The sequence below is a fragment of the Triturus cristatus genome, chromosome 11, assembly GCF_964204655.1.
Source record: "Triturus cristatus chromosome 11, aTriCri1.1, whole genome shotgun sequence".
Taxonomy (NCBI): Eukaryota; Metazoa; Chordata; class Amphibia; order Caudata; family Salamandridae; genus Triturus; species Triturus cristatus.
This window is the reverse complement of record NC_140594.1, coordinates 112,134,889-112,153,276: the sequence shown is the minus strand read 5'-3', so window position 1 is coordinate 112,153,276 and position 18,388 is coordinate 112,134,889. Positions and strand designations below refer to the sequence as shown.

Sequence of the window (18,388 nt, the reverse complement as noted above, 5' to 3'; positions counted from 1 at the left end):
TAATGGGCAGACCAAGTTAGCGTGTCCTTTGGCTTTCTAAAAAGGCCAGACCAAAGAACACATATGCTAGTGATATTCTAAACAGTTATGAAAATATGGGACGTGGTTACCACCACTTTGAGTCTGACAACATCCCCATCGCCGTTCCCACCCATACACCAAAATCTTGATTTCACACCAGTGAACTGTGGACAGGCATTTAAACAATCAAAAGAGGGTGCTTAAACCTGGGAAGTATGTTTGAAAAAGGGGCTATTAAATCTTTCATCCATTGTAAGGTGGACACTGCATCCGATAATGAAAACAGGAGCCTCAAGAGAATTAATAGACTTTGAAAAATATATCAAATCTAGAAGGGTCATTAGAAACATCTATAGACTGCTTTAAAAGGGAGAAAAGAAAGGACATTGGGGCTTTCCAAAACACATGGGCCCAAATCTTGGGAAGAGACAGAGGATGAAGAATGGGGAAAATTATGGAAAGACCTAACTAAAGACCATAAGAATGTACTACAAGGAGAACAGAGAGACATAGTAATCTACAACTGGTACCTCAACGCTCATAGACTCAAACAAATCTACCCCAATACACAGGACATCTGCAGGAAAGGAGAAGGGCACAACTGTTCACATATGGTGATCCTGCATCAAATTGAGACACTTTAGGGAGGAAATTCTTTCCTTAATCAAAAGCGTCATTGGATTCCTGAGATCAGACATGCCGCAATCCCTTCTTTTGGGATGGAAAAATCCCTAAGCCAGAGGCATGGACAAAAAAAAAAACCAAGCACACTGGTTTACCACATGACACACAGTCAACAATTTAAACGCAGAGGACTGGGAAAAACAGAGGCGCCAGTGCTGAACCTATGATATATGAATCTATTGAAAGTGATAGCGATGGAAAAAAATAATGTACAACTTAAATAACCAATGTCAACACTCAAAATAATTGGCAGCCGCTGTAGACTAAGGACACTAGACTTGAACTATTAATGGAGCAGGAGTAATTATGTTGATTAGATCCAGAGGGAACCAAGGGGGGTGGAGGGGTGAGAAGCCTCTCATCTAGAAGCATTATGATCATTGTGTCTCGTGGGGAGTTGATGGGTGTCCTGGTTATTGGTATAAACTTGAGAGGGATTTGGGGTAATTGTCACATACTGTACACTTTTGCATGTTGAGTCTAAATGCTTCTCAATAAAAAATGTTTTAGGGAAAAAAGAAAAAAATATATATTTAAGCTGCACTGTTTGGACCCTTGGCAGAAGGAGGGCTAGAATCATATGTGCAAACTGCTCAATAAGGCTGTCACTAAAATTATCAAGACGACCGCATGAAAAGCCTTCGATAATAGTTAAACGACAACTTGCCCAGTCCATTAGCCTCTGTTACGGTTATCAGCTAGACAAAGGCCCATGAATGAGACATTACACTCAATCATGACAAAGTAGAAGTACTGGGACATGACAACAAAAGGTGGGGTTGAGGAGTAATGGCATTCCCACCGCCAATGACACCTGTAGTGCACAATCCAGATTTCCCACCAAGGGGGGTGGATCCTAGCTTCCGTAGTTGGAGACAATCCTGCAGCACACATGGAGAGAGGAAAAAGCCTCTGAGAATTAGTTTTGTGCAGGTAGATGCCCTTCCTTTACAAAACCAATGCCGCCTACAATGGAGGGACCCTTGCACCGCAAGTGCCTGCATTGGCGCAAGGCAATACATTGTGCGCTAGCACAAGGAAAGTACAGGAGTGCACCATATAATGTTAAATATGGCACATTCCTGCCCTCTCCCTTTCACGCAGCTCAGCAAGGTATCTTGCTGCATTGTGTGAAAGTTGGATAAATCTAGGCCTTAGAGTTCAGGGTGAAAGTGGAGGATGAACAGTGTATAAAATGCTCATGAAACTGGTCACATTGGACAAGAACATGGATCCCCTATTAAAATCCTTCGTAATAAAATCTAAAACCTTTGAAAGTGCAGTGTGAATACAACAACTGGATGTCCAGAGTTTCCAGGTGGCCAGGATCCTGTGTTTTTTTTAGAAGGGCCAAAGACTGAAATTCTTTTTTTTATTTTTTGTAATCCTTTTATTGCAGATGGAACAAATAAAACTAACAGCAGTAGCCCTCCTAGAAATATCTGATACTCTTAAAACCATAGCAGATAAAGGCAGGCGGGCAGTGTTGATTTTTGCTTGACCTGTCTGCCACCTTCACTACCATCTCACACAGTATCCTCATGGCACGACTCGAATCCATTGGTATCTCCAATATCGTCCTGGCATGGATTGAGTCCTTCCTCACCAATCGCAGGCAAACAGTGTCACTCGGAACGTTACTCTCCACCGAAGGTCCCATCAAAACTGGAGTGCCACAGGGCTCATCCCTTGGCCCACTGCTGTTTAATATATATATGACCCCACTCATCTCCCTGATAACTGCATTTGGGATAGAAGTAACGTCTTACGCAGAAGACACACAACTAATCCTATCCCTAGAGAAAGAATCTACTGATGAAGAACTTAACTTTAAACTTTGTCTAACCGAGGTCATTCACTGGATGAGGAATAACCACCTCAGGTGCAACACTGACAAAACTGAGATCCTAGCAATGGGAAAAAACAATCCCTTCCAGCCGAATGTTTGGTGGCCCGAGGGAACGACACCACCACCTACCACAGTTAAAGTAGCAAAAAACGTAGGCGTGCAGTTCGATACCGACCTCTCCTTTCGACCCCACGCACTTACTGTAGCAGGGACCTGCTTCAGCCTCATCAAGTCATTGAGAAAATCCTTTGACTTCATCCCCCTAATGGCCAGGAAAACAGTAGAGGTGGCTCTGATTCTATCGCGCCTAGATTATTGCAATAGCCTCCTAGCAGGAACCAATAAGCAAACTCTGAAAAGACTAGAGGTGGTACAGCATTCGGCAGCACATATAAACCTTAAACTACCACGAAGGTCATCAGCATCCGCTGCACTTAAAACTCTCCATTGGCACCCGCTGCACAAGAGAATCCTGTTTAAGATCCTCTTAATCACCTTCAGAGCTACGCAAAACCTTGGCCCAACGTATCTCTCAGCGAGATTCATGCCTTACACAACTTCTAGAACTTTGATATCATCATCAGCTAACCTCCTCAAACCGCCCAACTTCAAGTACGAAACAAAGGGTGGCAAAACAGTAACCGCATTAAGAACAAAAGCCTGGAACATGTTGCCAACACACCTAAGGATGTTAAAAACAGAAATACAGTTCAGGAAGGCACTGAAAACATGGATCTTTGTAGCTCCAGACGAACTCTGCCTATCTCGGATATAGAATCCCCATGGCTTCGACTTCATCCCCGCCTCCGCATAGCGCCAGGATGCTCCTTATGAAGTGACAGTTTGCGCTTTACAAATGCAATAATCACATTAAGTCAAAATACACTGTAGCACAGTGACACAGTCAAGCAAGATCCGCGTCTGTAATCCCCACCCCTTCCCTTGCACATTTTCAAAAGCGACATTTAAATCGGAGTGTGTAGCGCATAAGACGTCAGGACTGGAATTTACTATAGAGGCACAAGGAGTTCCTCGATAATCATTCCGCTTTCCCCATATTTTAGCTAATTTGCTAGGACAGCCCGGCCCTCATATACATCATTCTCTGCTAGCATGCACCAATCCATGCCCTGCTTCCAATGCCTCAGTTTTGGTGCCTGATCCACCTGGCCACTATTAGTCCCGGTGTCATTGAAATTTAATCAGAAACTAAAATTCTTGTGCTTTAGACCAAGACTAATTTTATATGGACTTAGAGACAGAGTTGAGGTGGTGAATATGATTCGGGCCTTGGAAGAGGTCCAACATTTATTTTCAAAGTGACTGACATGGGAGTCAGAGAGCGGTGCTAGAAGCAGCTGCTCAGTCCAAAGTCTTATTATCAAAGAGATGGTCCCTCCGGGGGGAAGTACATCCCTAGACCCTAGACTTCCACGGCAACAGTAATGTCAAGGAAAACTTTTTACTACGGTTTCTTATTTTAAGCAGTCAATGTTTTTATTCATAATAGAATAAGGACACACCATTTACATTCATCAAAAAAGAACAAGGTGCTCCAAAACGGTGATGGCGCATTGAAATGGACTCAAATGATAAAACAAGTGCGCTTGTGTTAAATACACACACAAAAAAATATATATATATATATATACAGATGTATATACATTTGTATTTAACACAAGCAGACTCGTTTTATCATTATGAATGGATTGCTCAAAATAAGAAACTGTAGTAAAACGTTTCCCTTGACATTACTATCGCCGTGGAAGTCCAGGGATACACTTCCCCCAGAGGGACCATCTCTTTGATAGGAATTGTCTGGACCAGGTCCCGGGTCACTGGGTTGTCCCATTTCTTTAGAACAGTCTAAAGTATAATCAGAGCAAGGGCACCACAGATTTAATACATTTCTGGACCTGACTCTGGAAACTGTGGGGAGCAGACAGAAGATGTGCACGATGGCTCTTGTGAAGGCATTGAAAGTTAACTGAGTGACCACAAGGATGCAAGCATGAAGCTGTAGCAGACGTTTTGTTTTACACAAACAAACTCCCCAAACAGGATTCTTTTTTGTAAAACAATAAAATGGCTCTGGGAGTTTTTGTGGAACCATATTTTATTTATTCCTTTTTCATTGGGGACTGCCTGGCTTTCCCTGGCAGTACTGGACCGAAAAATAAACTGTTTCGGACTTTCCTCTTTAAACAGGGCAAGTGCTCTGAGGTACTTAGATTTACTGTTCCAAATCAATCGGTGGAAACATTAAGTGCGACCAACTCTCATTATGGAGCGGGCAGGCAGGCAGTTTGGCGGAAAGGTACTCCTCCACACCCTGTCTGCCAAACTCTAAATGAAGGCCTAATACTCTCTGAGGAGACTCTGTCAACACGTGATTCTGCTCAACTATGTCAGTGGATGCAGGAATATAGATTAGACCCAATGAATACCTGCAGAGAAGCCCAAGTTTTCTTGGGAGGTATAGCTACCAGTGGAGGCTGGTTATTCAAGTAGGATAGGAGGCAGGCGGATACCCACACGCATGCACACTCACACCCATGTATTCACATGCGTGCACACATTTACTCACCATTGAAAAGCACATTCATGTACACACACACCGATTCACAACATGCACTCACAAATATACATACATTTAAAAAAAAAAACTTACAGTGCTGCACCGGTGAACTCAGAGCAGTAGGGAAGCTTCGGTGGTTCCTGACCATTGGGACTGCCGCCTCCTCTCACTGGCTGACCCTGTCAGTCAGCCAAGAAGAGGAGGCAGCAGTCCCTAACACGTCATAGAGTGAAGTGGGGTCAGTGAGAGTGCTGACCCCACACCACTCTGTGACGAGCTTCACTGATGGGCACTTGGCCCTAGGCACTTTAGGGCTTAAAACTGAAGCGCCCAAGTCCAAGGCTATCAGTGATGCTCCCCCTCGTCTTGAGGGGGAGGACCACCAATCACTTTGCCTGGCTGAGGTCACACCCACAGGGCTGTGATATCTTCAACCCAGCAAAGCTCACTGCCTGAGCTGAAAAGCCTGAGCATTTAGCGCAAGTACAGCACATGGATGCCTGATCTGAACATGAAGAGTGCCTGCCAGCTGACCTCTGCTCAGCCTGAAAGACACTCTTCACATATGGAAAATGGTGGTTGGGTGGGGCCCCTCAGTCCTTAAGGACTGGCCACCACAGATAGCTACTCTTAAATATTTCTGACAGGCAAAACGGTTATTAAAAATGGTGGATTGCATTCCTTGTATTATTTGCAGTGGACATTGAGTAGCAGCTTCAGAAGACATCGTTGATGGTGAAAGTTATGTTTACAAATGTATAAATGTGGTTACCCTTGGCATAGCTGGCCTTAATTACAATTTCAATAAAAATTGGTAATGGTCTCACTTGCGCCTAAAAAAGAGGAACCCTTTGTTATGAAATGAATATGAAGAAACTGAGTTCTTGAGGTGGCTAAGGGCAGAATCCGCTTTTTTCATTTATGTCCGATAGTATGAGGGGTCCATTGCCCAGGATAAGATCTCATCCGCATACAGTAAAGACTGAAGAGGAGGGCTGAGAAGCTGGTTATGATCATGCCCACTTAATCTGTTGAGGAGAAATCTACTATCTCCAAAGCTAGGGATACTGCCAGGTGGTAGTTGTAACCCAAGAGCACAGTGTGCACATTTACAGAGGAACCCAACACACGCCTTCTAGCTGGAGTGGAGTGCAAGGTATTTACGACATACGACAGATCAGAGTTTGGCAATAGTAAGGAGTATTAAAGAACAAGTTACTTACCTTCGGTAACGATGTATCTGTAAGAAACATTAGTTAGTTAGATTCCTCACCTTAGAATATCCCCAGGCGTCAGACTGGATCCGGAAGATTTTTCGTCAGCAGTACCCCTTGCGCGTCGCTAGGCGTCGTCTGCGGCTCCGCGTCCGTCGTCGGCGTCGTGTGCCGGAATGACGTCATCGGAGTACTTAGACGCCGCCCTCGCGCGCTGACGTCAGTTCTTGTACATAGCTTTCCGCGCCAGGAACGCAGAGCCATGCAAAGACCGACACTGGTGCCAAAAATAAAATCTAGGGGCCTGAAAAGGATAACCTTAACCCTAGATGTCAGTTCGCAGAACGGGGAGGATGGGTGAGTCGGTGAGGAATCTAACTAACTAATGTTTCTTACAGATACATCGTTACCGGAGGTAAGTAACTTGTTCATCTGAAAGAAACACGTTAGTTAGATTCCTCACCTTAGAATAGATACCCAAGCAATACCATCCCCAGTGGTGGGTCTGCGAACCAAGATCACACCAGAAAGTCCTGGAGGACAGAACGGCCAAAGAAGCCATCCCTCCGGACTTGGCTGTCAAGGCAATAATGCCTGGCAAACGTGTGTAGCGAAGCCCACGTCGCCGCCTGACAGATGTCCTGCAAAGGGACACCCCGTCCCAAAGCAGTAGTAGCCGCTGTGGCCTGAGTGGAATGGGCGCGCAGCCCAACAGGAGGGTCCTTTTTTGCCAAGGAGTAACAAATTTTGATGCACAAAACGACCCACCGAGAGATGGTCCGTTTGTGCACAGCTTTCCCCTTCTTAGCACCCACGTATCCAACGAAAAGTTGGTCGTCCACCCGGAACTGCTTTGTGCGGTCCAAATAAAAGGAGAGCGCACGTTTTGGGTCCAGACGGTGGAGCCTCTCTTCCTCTTTGGAAGGATGCGGAGGCGGAAAGAAGGTGGGCAAGCTGACAGACTGCCCAAGATGAAATGGAGTCACCACTTTCGGAAGAAGGGAGGGACGAGGCCGAAGGACAACCTTGTCCGGATGAACAGACAGAAAAGGAGGCTTTGAAGATAAAGCCTGGAGCTCACTCACCCGTCTAGCCGAGGTGATGGCTACCAGAAAAGCAGTCTTAAGAGTCAGAAGACGAAGAGGACAATTGTGAAGAGGCTCGAAGGGAGCGCACATCAGGAATGTCAAGACAAGGTTCAAGTCCCACTGAGGCATTACAAAAGGGACAGGAGGGAACGTGTGAGTAATGCCTTTTAGAAAGCGTGTAACTACAGGGGACTTGAAAAGAGAAGGCTGATCAGGAAGCCGCAGAGATGGCAGCAAGATAACCTTTCAGGGTGCCCAGGGCAGAGCCCTGCCGGGCCAAAGAAAGAAGAAACAGTAGAACCTCAGAAAGAGGGGCGGAAAGGGGATCCACAGCCTTTGCTGTGCACCATGCCACAAATTTGTTCCACCGGCAGGCGTATACCGTCTTTGTGGAGGGACGCCTGGCTGCCAGAATGATATCACAGACTTCAGGAGGCAAGTCAAATGGCATCAACTGCCGCGGCTCAATCTCCACGCATGGAGGTGGAGGCTGGACAGGTTCGGGTGGAGGACCGTCCCCTGCTGCTGCGACAGAAGATCCTCCCGAAGGGGCAGACGTATCGGAGGATCGGTCAACATACTGAGTAGCTCGGGATACCAGTACCTTCGTGCCCAATCCGGAGCCACCAAGATGACTTGGGCCCGGTCGTGCCTGATCTTCTTCAGCACTCTGGGCAGAAGTGGTATAGGCGGAAAGGCGTACAACAGACCGCAACTCCACTCGTGACAAAAAGCGTCGCCGAGCGAGTGCCGCCTTGGAAATTCCAACGCGCAGAACTGCTGACATTGCGCGTTCTCTTCGGTGGCGAATAGATCTAACCAAGGCTCTCCCCACTGCTGAAAGAGACCTTGCGCCACTTCGGAGTTCAGACGCCATTCGTGATCCATCATGCACCGGCGACTGAGTTCGTCTGCTCTGGCATTCAGAGAGCCCGCCAGATGTTGAACCACTAGGGTGACGCCCTGGTCTTCCAGCCACGTCCAGAGGCACAGAGCCTCCTGACAAAGGGTCCACGACCCCACCCCGCCCTGTTTGTTGCAATACCACATGGCGGTGGTGTTGTCTGTGAACACCTGCACGACACTGCCCCTGACAGATTGAAGGAAGGCTTTCAGTGCAAGCCGGATCGCTCTCAACTCCAACAGGTTGATGTGGAGACGAGACTCCGCCGGAGACCAGAGGCCTCTGATCTCCGCCTCTCCCATATGGCCACCCCATCCCAGGAGGGACGCATCCGTCACTACGACATGCTCCGGTTGGGGAAGGGAGAGGCTTCTGCCCATGACCCAATCGCGGTCCGTGAGCCACCACTGCAACTGCTGTGCAGTGCCCTCCGAGATCAAGACATGGTCGGACAGGTTGCCGTGATGCTGGGCCCACTGAAACTTCAGGTCCCACTGCAGAGCCCGCATGCGCCGCCTGGCGTGATGCACTAGTAGGATGCAGGAGGCCATCAGCCCCAGAAGCCGCAACACTAGCCTGACCGAAACCCAGGATAGAGGCCGAAAGATGGGAATCAGGGCCTGAATATCCCGGACCCGCTGTTCCGGTGGATAGACCCGGAACTGCGCTGAATTGAGAACTGCTCCGATGAAGAGGAGCGTCTGAGAGGGACTCAAGTGTGACTTCGGCACGTTGATGGAAAATCCCAGCAAATGCAGGAGATCCGCCGTAGTCTGGAGGTGGGAGACGACTGTCTGGGGCGAGCCCGCCTTCAACAACCAGTCGTCGAGATAGGGGAAGACTGGAACCCCTGATCTGCGCAGATGAGCTGCGACCACCGCCATCACTTTCGTGAACACCCGAGGGGCACTGGTGAGGCCGAAGGGGAGCACAGTAAACTGAAAGTGCTCTTGGCCCACCGTGAACCGCAGGTAACGCCGGTGGGCCGGCAGGACGGGGATGTGGAAATATGCGTCCTGCAAGTCCAACGCTACCATCCAGTCTCCAGGGTCGAGGGCAGCCAGAACCTGAGCCAAAGTTAACATCTTGAACCTCTCCTTCCGGAGGAAGGCATTGACGTTCCGGAGGTCCAAGATAGGGCGTAGGCCCCCTTTGCCCTTCTTGGGAACCAGAAAGTAGTGGGAATAACAACCACGACCTACTTCTGGGCTCGGAACGCGCTCGACGGCCCCCTTGGCCAAGAGGGCCGAAACTTCCTCGTGGAGAAGATTCAAATGATCCCCCGAGATACGGTGGTGCTGCGGTGGCATGGCTGGAGGGGTCGTCTCGAAGGGGAGGGAGTAGCCCCTTCGGACGATTTGCAGCACCCACCTGTCCGATGTGATGGACCGCCAGTGGAGCAGGTGATGGCGAACTCTGCCGCCCACTGGCGTGGAATGGGCCTGAAAGCTCGGACTAGGAAGGCTTTGAGGCGGATGCTGCCGGGGTGGATGTGGGCTGACCGCGTCGTCCTCCAGAACCGCCTCGGCGGAAACCACGTCCGCGACCGCGCGCAGGTTGGTTCTGCGGCTGGTGGCTCGGCGCACGTGAGGAGGCACCCCTTCCTTGGCCACGAAAGGGGCGAAAAGCGGAAGTTTGCGATCGCGGGGCCGAGAGGCCCAAGGACTTGGCCGTAGCCCGGGAGTCCTTAAAGCGATTCAGCGCACTGTCCGCTTCCTCGCCAAAAAGGCGAGTGCCATCAAAGGGCATGTCCATGAGAGTGCTCTGAACATCGCCCGAAAATGACGTGGACCGCAGCCAGGCGTGACGTCTAAGCGCCACTGTGGTAGAAATTGCCCTACCCAGCGAGTCCGTAGTGTCAAGCCCACATCGGATAGCGTGCCGTGCTGCATCCCTCCCATCGGCCAGAGCCTGGGTAAGTCGTGTCTGGACCTCCTCCGGACACAGGGGCAACACGTCCTCCACCGCATCCCACAGAGAGTGGGAATAACGGTCCAAGAGACAGGCGGTGTTCAAAGACCGCAGGCCCAAACTAAGGGAAGAGAACAGCTTCTTGCCAAACTGTTCCAGTCTCTTGGAATCCCGGTCCGGCGGAGCGGTCGGGAAGGAGGATTGGGAGGTAGAGGCCTGGATAACCAGGCTCTCGGGGGTAGGGTGTTGGGACAGAAAACTGGGGTCGCCCGGAGCAGGGCGGCGGCGCCTGGCGACGTTCCTGTCCACAGGAGGAACTGTGGAGGGCTTGGACCAGGTGCCCTGCAGAACGTCAATGAGGGCCTCATTGAATTGCAGCAGAGGCTCAGTGGAGCTTGCTGCAGACTGAAGCACCTCAGTGAGGACGTTAGTCCTCACAGCCACGGCAGGTAGCTCGAGCCCAAGGGTTGCGGCCGCCTTGCGCAACACCACAGAGAAAGCTGCGCCCTCCTCCGAAGCCACAGTCGGAGGAGAGACGAATCCAGTGTCCGGAGAAGTATCCAGGCCACTGGCCTCCCCCAGTTCATCTGCCCAGTCCTGTGACATTTGAGCCTGAGCGGCCATAGGATCCTCGGATCCCTCCCAGTTGTCCCCATCATCCGATTCCTGGTATACAGGAGGAAGGTACGGAGCCAGGCGGTAGACATAATGTGTCTCTAGCGGCGCCGAACGCGGCGTCCATCGACGCCGTAGCGGCGCCGGGCCCGGAGCGGGACTGAACTGGGGCTCGACGTCGAGCAGAGTCGGCGTCGGGGGTGGTACCGGTGTCGACGCCGGCGGAGGAGGCGTGACGAGGTCGACCGGCGTCGGCGGGGACTCGGGAACCGGTCCCTCGGGCGCTTGCGGCGTCGAGGCCGGAGCCGTCGACGGCGCCGGGGCTGGAGCCGCCGGCAGGCAAGACAGCCCTGTCGGGTCCGCGGGGCCCGAAGGCGCGCCAGCGGGCGTCGACGGCGGAGCCAGGCTCCTCATGGCCGAGAGGAAGGCACTGACCTCCGCCGGCGTCGCGTTAGTCCCAGGGGCCGGTGGGTATGGGGACTTGCGCGGCGCCTGCGGCTCCTTCGGAGCCGCGGGGGTGGAGCCACCCTGACCCTCGGCCGAGTCGTGCGACCGGCGAGGGGAGTCAGAAGAGCGGTGTCGCTTCTTGGAATGCTTCGACTTACCTGAAGACTTGGATCCCGACGACCGATGGGGACGTCGGCTGCGGCTCCGCGACCGATCCTTGGACCTCCTCCTGGACCGGGATCGAGAGGCGCGCGGAGCCGAGTGGCGAATCTCGAGAAGCTTACGGGACCGCTCCCGTCTAGCCTTCGAGGTCAGGGCCTTGCAGTCCGAACACGACTCCCCGTCGTGGTCGAGGCCCAAGCAGTAAAGGCACCGGCGGTGATGGTCCGTAACCGACATCAGGCGGTTACAGTCAGCACAGGCTTTAAAACCAGGCATCCTACCGGCACCGGAGTCGAGACAAGATCAAAAAGGATCAAAAAAAGTTAGTCAAAAAGTGACTAAAGGGGTAGCTCTCCCGGATCTGCGCTTACTGGCGCGGAAAAAAGAAGAACTGACGTCAGCGCGCGAGGGCGGCGTCTAAGTACTCCGACGACGTCATTCCGGCGCACGACGCCGACGACGGACGCGGAGCCGCAGACGACGCCTAGCGACGCGCAAGGGGTATTGCTGACGAAAAATCTTCCGGATCCAGTCTGACGCCTGGGGATATTCTAAGGTGAGGAATCTAACTAACGTGTTTCTTTCAGATATGCCCATCTAGAAGTATCAAGACACTTCTGGTTAAAGGGGGGGAACACTTCCTAAAATATACGTAGGTTGTTCCAGGTCCAAGATGGTGTGCGGGGCAGATTCCTGCGGGCCGCGTGCCTTGTACTATACTTAGAAAAGGCCTTCAACACCCTAGTGTGGCAGTATCTATTTGAGGTCTTGAGGTGGGTGGGAATGGGGCCCCAACTTATGGCATATATCAAACTGTTGGACACCAAACTGACCACCCGGATCCACATAGGCAGGCTTATCTCGCCCCCATCCTAGTAACGCGTGGAACACGTCAGGGATGTCCCCGATCCCCATTACTATTCACCCTGGAAATAGAACTGCTGGCGATAAGGCTGAGAGAAGAAGGCGATCGTTGGGGTATACCACTCAAGGGACCAATGCACAGTGTGTCCTTATATGCAAACAACCTCCACATATATTCCAGGGACATTACGGCAGACCTCTTTCCTCTTTGGGCCACACTCAATGAGTTTGGGAAGGCAACAGGTTTAAATGTAAATTGGGCCAAATCCACTATTTACCCCCTTCACCCAGATACGCCTCATTCGGAGATCAGAGTGGGGTAGGCCAAATTGTCGTGGAAGGGGGACGCCCAGAGATATTTAGGGATCAGACTATATCACACACCTAGTGATCTCCTAGAGGGAAATCATTACAGAGCCCTGAGAGGATTAAAAACCAAAGTCAACTTCTGGCGAACTTTGCCCTTGGCCCCCATAGGAATGGTAGATTTATCTAAAATGATAATGGTGCCCTGTCTTCTATACTACTTTATAAATGTCCCAGTGCTCCCACCGCGAGCATTCTTTCGTGAGCTAAACACCTTACTGATATTGCTCATTTGATGAAAAGGCCGCCGCAGAGTAGCTTTGGCGAAACTGCAACTGCCACGAGACGGGGGAGAGTTGGGTACCCCCTCCTTTGAGGCCTACTTCCTCACAGCGCAGCTGCAGTGGCTTTCGCACTGGACAGCTGGACGTCACTTGGAGGAAACGGAAACACGGGTGGGGACTCTGTCGACTCTGGAGATAACCCGGATGCTCCTTCCAGGGACCAAACCTTATCCAGCACATCCCCTGTTGGTGAAGGTGGCCAGATCCTGCATGTTGAGGATTCACCGTCTCTCTGGAACGGTGCCAGTATACTCCCCAGTATTACCACTAGCAGGCCTCCCTAAAGGACGTGGACACTACACAACCAGAGAATTATCAACGTGGACAGAACACACACTAACCGAGGTGGAAGCCCTGTTTACGGAAGGCCAGCTGTCCTCGTTCGAGGGTCTGATGGAGGAAAGCGGGCTTTCCGCTGGAGAGTTCCTTATTCACAGGCAACATGTGGCTGACTGTAGGAACACATGGGATCTGACGGAGGGTGAACCCAAAATACACCCTGAACTGCACACAATACTACATATGGGGGCGGGGAGACATCTTATCACCTGGATATATAAATCTATCATTGATCTCACACGTATGCCACTAACGCGGCTCCGATTAAAATGGGAGGAGGAATATGGTCGGGCACTACATGATACGAATGGCTCATGGCCCCGGAACACCACAAGAAGGTGTCACGTAACAAACGGTTCAAAAATATCCAGTTTAACAAACTACACCGTGCATATCTCACACCAGAACGGCTCAAGCGTTTCTTCCCTGTGTCAAAGTTTGATTGCCCGCGGTGCCACACTCCTGAAGCCACATTTATCCATATGTTATGGACTTGCCCCATTCTTCAACCCTTTTGGGCGGCAGTACACACCATAATACAGACAGTCACGGGTCTGACAGGGTTCACCACATGCGATTCTAGCGCCCTAGGGATAATTAAGCAACTAACTGCAAAAGGTGGAAACACGATTCGCGATAGTAGCCCTCCTTTAGGCAAAGCATTACACTGCACTGGCGTTCACCGGATGGTCCCCCGATAGCAGCATGGAGGGGAGCGGTCAAGAAATGGGGTGCTGCAGAGGAGGATACACTCAGACAGGAGGCGGCGCGCAGAACAAGGCGGCACCCCATATCCATGGAATGGTCGTTGCTCCTGCATAGCTTCAAGCAGGTATTAGATACCCCCACAGAAACCCCGACTGGCACCCAAACGGCGCTTAGCCCCACCATCCCCCGCACCAAACAAGTCTCTTCTGAGGGGTTCCTCTCCCCCCTGCCTTGAGCAGAACAGTCCTTGGCCCGGTGAGAAAGCAATGCGTGGAATTAGTAGATCAGTAAAGAACATTGCTCCTACACCTAACCCCACTTCCCCCAGTTATGTCTCCCCAGTTTGGTTGTCCAAATGGATTTCTTTCTACCCAACGACATACATGTGCAATGAGAACGTGCCAGCTACACCCAAGAGCTACACAGTTTAATATGAAACCCATCTTTAAGCAGGCACACAGACGCGCATACCACATGCACTGAGACAAATAACTAATCTGTAGATGATATTATGTCAAGGAAATGCATGCAATGCAAGTTCAATAACGTCCAACAATGTTGTAAGATGTATAATCTATATGAAAGATGCAAAAGCCAATAAAAAGGTTTATCAAAAAAAAGAAATCAAGACACGTCTGGTTAAGACAGAAATATTGATATAGGAGGAGACCCATCACCTTCTAAGCACATCATCAGAAAAATGCTTGGCCTTGTGCAGATAAGCCAGTGTCTCTACCGAGAAGCATAGATGGGAAAGCTGGTAAAGATTTGCGCTTGTATCTACATCGCACAGGATAAGGCACAGGTTGACACCTCCTCCCCCCAGACCAGGATAACACTGGCCATATTGGATATAACCTAGGTCTATTACACTGACAAGGTATTGGTAAACCCCTTCCATTCTCCCCAGTGGAAATCCAAGAAAGGGTGAATAAGTATGCTTGTACTGTTCTTGTGAGAGGGGAATCTTCAGTCATTGCTTTACATCCGAGAATATAAATATGATTCCAGGTTTGATAACTGCAAACGTCAATTTGTGAACAAACATTTTATCCTGGCATGTAACCTAATACTGATGCCTGATGTTTTCTCCCAAACTAGGGTCAAAGCTCCATTGGCTGGTAGCGACAGGGTCATCTTACCTGCAATGAAGCAAACTTTAGGAAACAGCCTTGTGGAGCGACAGAAGAGAAACCAAGCTGTGCAAAGGACCCGAATGAGGCGTCCAGTGCTGTGACTGAACCTGGTCTTACTTGAACAGCCTGCGCATCTCTGCTTAAAATGTCTACCGTAATCAGAGGAAGGTTGTTACCTCCTGGTGAAAAGCATTTGAGGGCAAGCTGATTCGTTAAACACTCTGTAAAAATTCCACTTTCCATGCAAATCAAAGGAAAGGTTACACAACACTGGATAGCCAGCATTGCATATTTTGTGACTGGTTTTTCTATCATGACTTTAAATGATTAAGGAATTTAAATAAAATATTTTTGAACATCCACTTGTATTCTAGTTTATTTTTAGGAACACATCAAGGTATGCTTACATTCAGTTTAGAATCATCCACGTTGGTATGCGGCGGTCATCTTAATATTTTAGTGTCTGTGAATTATTTTGAAATCCATTATCTGTTTTGTTCTCTTTACTCCCCCCTCACAATGCTCATTTCATGCTTTCCCTTTTGTACCAACTCTTTGACCTCTCGCTCTCTTGGCTTCTGCAACAACTCCCTGAGAGTTCTTCCATCTCCCTAAATGCTCCGCATCCTGTTGAGAAGACATTTCATTTGTAGCCCTTCCCTTGTTCGATTCACTTGTATCTTGTATTATTGTCAAGTCCCAGAGGGGCTGAATATTTGAAACATAAGGTCTGTGTACCCTCCCAACTCATTTTTAAAGAAAACTATCCTAGTTTATAAAATGAATAAAGACATGGATACCAAGTATACGAGATATTTTGCATATAGATTGTCAGATGAAACATTATTACCATGCGACGTTCAATTTCTTACAATATACGCCACACAATAAATGCGGCCTACAGAGCTCCACGCCCATGTCTTGTTCTGTATTCAGTTAATCCTCTTGTTTAATAGTCAATTGCGTGACTTGAAACATAACGTAGACATAATATGCTTTCACTCGTTCTGATGGGGTCTAACACAAAAACAGAAGGTAGATCTCTTGTACTTTTCGTACATATGTGGGCTTTGTTTCTGAAATAATGTACAGTTGTGTACAGTAATGTACAGTTCCCGCTTCTGCCTAGAAATGACCACAGTTTTTATAGGAATATGTTAGTTACGGATGTGTCTATCACCTTCATACCTGCCAACTCGCACGGTGCCACACAATATTGGCTCCCCTCACACGGTCTCCCGGTGAGGAGCCGATATCACACTGTGGCAGGGAAAACAAGCTGAAAACCACAGTAAATAGTGGTTTTCCAGCTTGTTTTTCGAGGCTTTTAACTGCTGACATCATTAAAGGGTGTGAAAACTCCAGTCTCAGCAAGCTTTATTTTCTTTGGGGGGGGGGGGGGGGGGAGGAGGAGGGGGCTTGGGTCCGGGTTCAAAAGACCCACATAGGTACTTCTAGGCACGACGCCCCGCCCCTTCAAGGCCCCACCACACCTCACACTGTGAGATTGTTCTTCAAGTTGGCAGTTATGCACCTTGCTTACTGTTAAGGTCCTACTTCTTTAAGGAGAAGACAGTGACTATGGGAAAGTTTGGGTGTAGATAACATGGGGTTAAATTTGAATAGGTTGTGATCAATTACAAATACTCTCACAGAACAGGTACACGCTTTGTTATCTTGACCCAATAATGAAGTGAAATCCTATGCAGCTCATGGTGCTAAAACGGTGAAACACAGCTCTCACGACTTACTGGGTACTGGTGATCACACATGTAAATATATCCATATTGTCTATAGTGTGGAAGTAACTATGGTGATAAGTCAGACCAATTACAGCATTGCCTTTAGGTATGGGGGAAAGGTGTGAATCTATATACATATAACAAAATAAGAGTGAAGTCAAAGAAAAGCATATTTAATAAGGTGAAAAGTAGCAAAGGCTGTATAGCTTGGACACTGCAGCAAATGGTAAGAGCCATCAGTCATCGTAATTGGACAGTTGATGTCACATATACGTTCTGAAAGACGCATGGTCACCTGTATTTGTGAGCACTCCTTACGCAGGCTGTGAATGAGTATCTTGCCTTGTGAACATATCGTGGCCTGCACTGCTTTCTCTCTGTAGCGCTGTTAGTTTTAACAGTTGCCTTCTTAGGTCTCGCCTGGCGATAGCAGCGCATGCGTTGCTCTCGCCATGCGAGTGCCTTTTGCGATTGATTCTCCCAAAGCTTTACATGCACGCGTACGGATGGACAAAGATGGCTGCTCTCGCTATTCATTCAAACCTAACAACATGCGCACGTATGTACGGACAGTGGATAGTCCGACCATCTTGTGCCAAGCTTTCGATTGCATCGAAAAACAGGTAAGTAATAGGGTCTGAGGGAAAACTAATGGACACCGTGGACAGGCCCCCCTACTCAATCTATACAAACATATAAGTCCACGAATCCAGAAAAAAAGAGAAAAGTAAAAAGTAAAAAAGTTATGGAAGACTGTGTGGTGAAACACTAGGACTACTGTCTGAATAAAGAGTCCTCGTAAAGAGGACCTAATCCCATCACCCACCGAAGTGGCATGCTTCATCATATGGGATCTCCTCTTAACCGCAGCCTAGTGCGATTAGGGAGCTACAACTCCCAGCCTTAGTCAAATGGAGGAGCTCGCGGATATTTTGACTATACTATGAGGACTAGATCTCCTAAAGATCGATGAGGCCAACCAATAGTGTGGTGAAAAATAAGTGTTGCAGTGTCAGATGAAAGTGATGTTAAAATTGACTACGAGGAGAAAAAATGTATTTAATGAGAAACTCCAAGTGTCAATGTTAAAACAACAGTAGAAGCGCGGTCTGAGCAAATGAAAAAGCGCGCATATAATAAATCATGAAACGGTCTACATGTTTCAGCTAACAAAGATCAAAAACTGCGATCATGGCTTTGTTCAGGACCAGTACAAATAACTACTGCAGCTAATAAATGTGACTAAATCACATGGATGTAAGAATAACCAACAACCAGGAAGTTAAAGTAACAATGGAACGATACAACCAACTGTATACCTTTGTGTTGTCTTGTTGACATATGAAACACTACTGAGGTAGTGAACAAATTACCGTATCAAATCGGGGATAAAGCCTACCACTCCTGGTCACAACTCAGGGCGTGAGGCAACGCTCTGTCCGTCGTTACCCCGGGCTTCCTTCCTGGTTGCTCCGA

General features: G+C 49.0%; 1 protein-coding gene across 9 annotated transcripts in view; it reads left to right on the top strand.

Annotated features, from left to right (window-relative positions):
* LOC146783444 (coiled-coil domain-containing protein 74B-like) overlaps positions 1 to 15,530 on the top strand; it is a 353,886-nt gene extending 338,356 nt beyond the window's left edge. For all 9 annotated transcript variants that reach the window (XM_085633242.1, XM_085633243.1, XM_085633246.1 and 6 more), the window contains one exon: positions 15,136 to 15,530. In XM_085633242.1, coding sequence (XP_085489368.1) covers positions 15,136 to 15,271 — 136 coding nt within the window. In that variant the 3' untranslated portion in view covers positions 15,272 to 15,530. The remainder of the gene's footprint in view (positions 1 to 15,135) is intronic.
* The last annotated feature ends 2,858 nt before the right edge of the window (positions 15,531 to 18,388 follow it).